Consider the following 3,789-nt stretch of genomic DNA (forward strand, 5'->3'; position numbering starts at 1 on the left):
TAGTAAGTGAGTACGTAAATCATGCATTTCACATCTCTTTATGAATTGGAAAGAGATAATTTACTATATCATTTTGTGATAGTCTTATCTCTTAAGTTAATTATTTCTTTTTTTATTTAATAATTTAGTAACATTTATAATAATAAGGCTTTGAAAAAAGAGATATGTTTTTTTTTTTTTAATCAAAATATCAAGTCAAAAATGTTGCTTTAACCGTAACACGAATGTTTAGCATTTTGGATTAAGAACATAATGTAATTTTTTAGCATTTTTTGACATGATAAAATGGCTAAAGTGATCAAATTTATGTTAAACTTTTTATTAAAATACCTTTTTTTTTTTTTTTTAAAAAAAAAAAGGAGAAGAAGGAGGAGGAGAAGAGAAGGAGAATGAGAGGATGAGGAAAGAAGATTTATATATGATATTAGTTTTAAGAGTTAATTCTATTTTTGTCTTAAATTTATAGGTGACAGCCCATTTTTAGTCTATTTTTTTTTATTTATTAGAACATGCACATTTAGTCCTAGTGTTATTGTTGCATGACCAATTTTTTATTTTTTTTTGAGCTAAAGGACTTAATTCATTAAATTAGAAGCAAGCTAAGACAATCAACAAGAAAATGAGGTGGAATGTCAAACCATTCCCCTCAACCTAACTCAGAAACGGCTTCCCGAGCACCAATGTGGGCAGCACGATTCGCAGATCGCTTAACACAGGAGAAATTAACACCATGAACACTGGATGACAATTCCTTTACATCAACAATAACTAAACCAAAAGCAGAAATATAAGAGTCTGGATTTAAAGCAAAATAAACTAATTGAAAGTCCGTTGGTTCATAAACTAAGCAAAATAAACTAATTGAAAGCAAAATAAACTATAAGAGTCTGGATTGCATCATAAATTTCTTTGGGTTCATTTAGAAAGCGATAGAAAAATGGCTTCTGACGCAAGAAAAATGACTTCTGAAAAATAAGTTATTTTAATTTCCAAAAACATGCATTTTCCTTTCTAATGTTTGATTGCATTATGTAAAATTGTCCAATGAATTAATTAACTTAACATTTTAATAAAATAAAAAGAAGAGGGGAGGGGAGGGGAGAGCTGAGAAAATAAAATTTGATGGGCATGAGGCAAGAGCTAGGTAGTTTGTTTGTATATAATAATAGTGGATATCCATAATTGTAGGCATTTGAATCTGAGTAGCGCAATAATGCAAGTATATATATGTGAAGAGGTAGGCAGGACGAAGAACATCGAACATCGAACATCGAACATCGAACATCGAACATCGAACATCGAACATCGAACATCGAACATCGAACATCGAGAAATAAATAAAAAGAATTAGTCCATTGGAGAAGCTAGATATAAATAAAAGATCGTGTTTCTCCAATGGCGTCAATAACAGTAGCTTATTATTATGTTCTTGTATTGTTTGTTTGCAGCGCCTATGGGAAACCAGATTTGGAGATGAATCCTTCAGCCTCGAGCTGGCAAACTGTAACTGAAAACGTGGGTGTTTCCGCCATGCACATGCAGTTGATGACAAACAACAGGGTTGTCTGGTATGACGCCATTAATCTTGGTCGCTCCGCACTGATGCAGAATCCTAAGTGGTGCAGAAAAGATGATAAGGGCCGTGAAGACTGCTGGGCTCATGGCGTTACCTATGATCTCGACACCGCTAAAGTTGTCAAGACACTCAAGGTATATATATAATACTGGCCTGGCCTGGGTACAATTTATTTCATTAATTAATTAATTATATTGTTTTTATGCATGTATGTTTAGTTGAGCCTGAATACATGGTGCTCGTCGGGAGGGCTGTCGAGCACCGGAAAATTGATAAGCACCGGAGGCTACGACAAAGGTTTTCGAGGAATTAGAATCCTGGAACCCTGCGATTTATGCGATTTCAAGGAAGATGTTGGACTTTCTGCAAACAGATGGTAAGCATTATTATTTTCAAATTCTGATCTTATAATAATTAATTTAATTTAATTTAATTTAATTTACTACGTTGAACTGAACTGGCAGGTATGCTTCTCAACAAGTCTTGGAAAATGGTGATTTTATCGTGGTGGGAGGAAGAAAATCTCACAACTATGAAATTGTCCCGCCAGATCAGCTTAAATTCCCGAACAAACAATTTCCGCTTCGGCTGCTCGAGGAAACCACCGACGGCTTTCTGGAGAATAATTTGTATCCATTTGTGTACCTCCTCCCCGACGGCAATGTCTTCCTCTTCGCCAACGATCGCTCCATTATTTTCAACCCTAGAACCGGAAAGACGATTCGGGAGCTTCCTAAGCTGCCAGGGGGGTCCCGGAACTACCCGGCCTCGGGGCAATCCGCGCTTCTTCCTCTCAAACTCACCAAAGCGAATGATTTTGTGAAGGCGGAGGTTTTGGTTTGCGGCGGCAATACACACGAAGCCTTCAAGGTCACGGAGCATCCGCCGAGGCAATTTCCGCCGGCGTTAAAGGATTGCGGCAGGATTGTTGTGAATCAGGAAGGGGCCAAGTGGGAAATTGAGGAGATGCCGTCGGGGAGGGTTATGGGAGATATGTTGATTCTCCCCGATGGGAATGTCCTCATAATTAATGGCGCGAAAACCGGGACCTCTGGTTGGGACGGGGCGGAGGAACCAAATTTCACTCCGGTGCTTTACAGCCCGGATAAACCGAAAGGGGAAAGGTTTACTGAGTTGACACCAACAAAAATTGCCAGAATGTACCATTCCACTTCTGCGGTTTTGCCCGACGCTAAGATCTTAGTAGCGGGAAGTAACACCCACGATTCCTACGATATGAAAGCCAAATACCCAACCGACATGCGCGTCGAGAAATTCTCGCCGCCGTACTTAGCCCCCGCACTGCAAAAGTTTCGGCCGCAGATCGTGGAGAAGCTTTCCCAAACGGAATTGGTTTATGGAAAGAATTTCAATATCCATTTCAAGCTAGATGATGCGGCGGACATGTCTAGTATTAAGGTTACCATGTATCCGCCGCCTTTCACCACTCACGGGTACTCTGAGGGCCAAAGGATGCTGATTTTGGGACTCACCTCTGTGGCCAAGGATACCATCTCCGCCGTGGCGCCGTCCTCTGGCAAGCTTGCACCACCAGGCTATTACTTGATCTTTGTTGTGCACCGTGGCGTACCCAGCAAGGGATTGTGGGTGCATATTAAATAGAACAGAATAGAAGATACGGGCTCGCTTGTTCAGTGTTGACAGTATTTGGGTGCAATTAGCCTTACATGCTGATTGAGTCATTGAATTATCGTGATTTGTATCTTTTTATAGTGCAGACGAACTACGGTGTGAGGGGTGGGGGGTCCCTTAGAGTGGGGAATCCAACCTATAGAATAGAAGACGATGGGCATTGATTTTTTTTTTATTTTTGTAATCTTGTACAGAGTACCATATAATAATATATACAGTACAACATTTTCTATAAGAACTTATGAGCACAGTTCTTAAATTCTTTACATAAATTAATAAATTAAAGAAATTGAAGAGTGGGAGGAAGGTAGAGGTTTGCAGGTTTGAAACATCTCAAAATTATACGTACAATTGTTAAATTTTGTTTCTTATGAAATGGTAATTGTGATTTCTTTCCTCCTATGATAGATTATTAATGCAATCATGAGTGGGTGGAATACTGGAAAATATAGATGTATACTCATGATTATTGTTGTTGGGAGAAGGAGTTTGTGTCACCAACTCTAGTTCTCCCAAATGGAGTCCCAGCCCTTTGCTTTCTCTATCTTCCTCTCTTCTTT

At 38.9% G+C, this 3,789-nt stretch overlaps 1 protein-coding gene across 1 annotated transcript; it reads left to right on the forward strand.

Moving 5' to 3' along the window:
- Window positions 1-1,276: 1,276 nt before the first annotated feature.
- On the forward strand, window positions 1,277-3,467 carry LOC109183894 (aldehyde oxidase GLOX1-like). The gene is made up of 3 exons (XM_019333925.1): window positions 1,277-1,710; window positions 1,795-1,952; window positions 2,041-3,467. The coding sequence occupies exons 1-3, from the start codon at window positions 1,396-1,398 to the stop codon at window positions 3,197-3,199; spliced, it is 1,632 nt and encodes a 543-aa protein (XP_019189470.1). The 5' UTR covers window positions 1,277-1,395; the 3' UTR covers window positions 3,200-3,467.
- The last annotated feature ends 322 nt before the right edge of the window (window positions 3,468-3,789 follow it).

Source organism: Ipomoea nil, unplaced genomic scaffold (genome assembly GCF_001879475.1).
Source record: "Ipomoea nil cultivar Tokyo-kokei standard unplaced genomic scaffold, Asagao_1.1 scaffold1212, whole genome shotgun sequence".
Classification (NCBI taxonomy): domain Eukaryota; kingdom Viridiplantae; phylum Streptophyta; class Magnoliopsida; order Solanales; family Convolvulaceae; genus Ipomoea; species Ipomoea nil.

Excerpts from the sequence above, each read along its gene's own strand:
- LOC109183894 (XM_019333925.1), top strand. The coding sequence starts at position 1,396 with ATGGCGTCAATAACAGTAGCTTATTATTATGTTCTTGTATTGTTTGTT. Across the intron at positions 1,711-1,794 it reads AAGTTGTCAAGACACTCAAG|TTGAGCCTGAATACATGGTG; the intron begins GTATATATATAA and ends ATGTATGTTTAG. Across the intron at positions 1,953-2,040 it reads GGACTTTCTGCAAACAGATG|GTATGCTTCTCAACAAGTCT; the intron begins GTAAGCATTATT and ends CTGAACTGGCAG.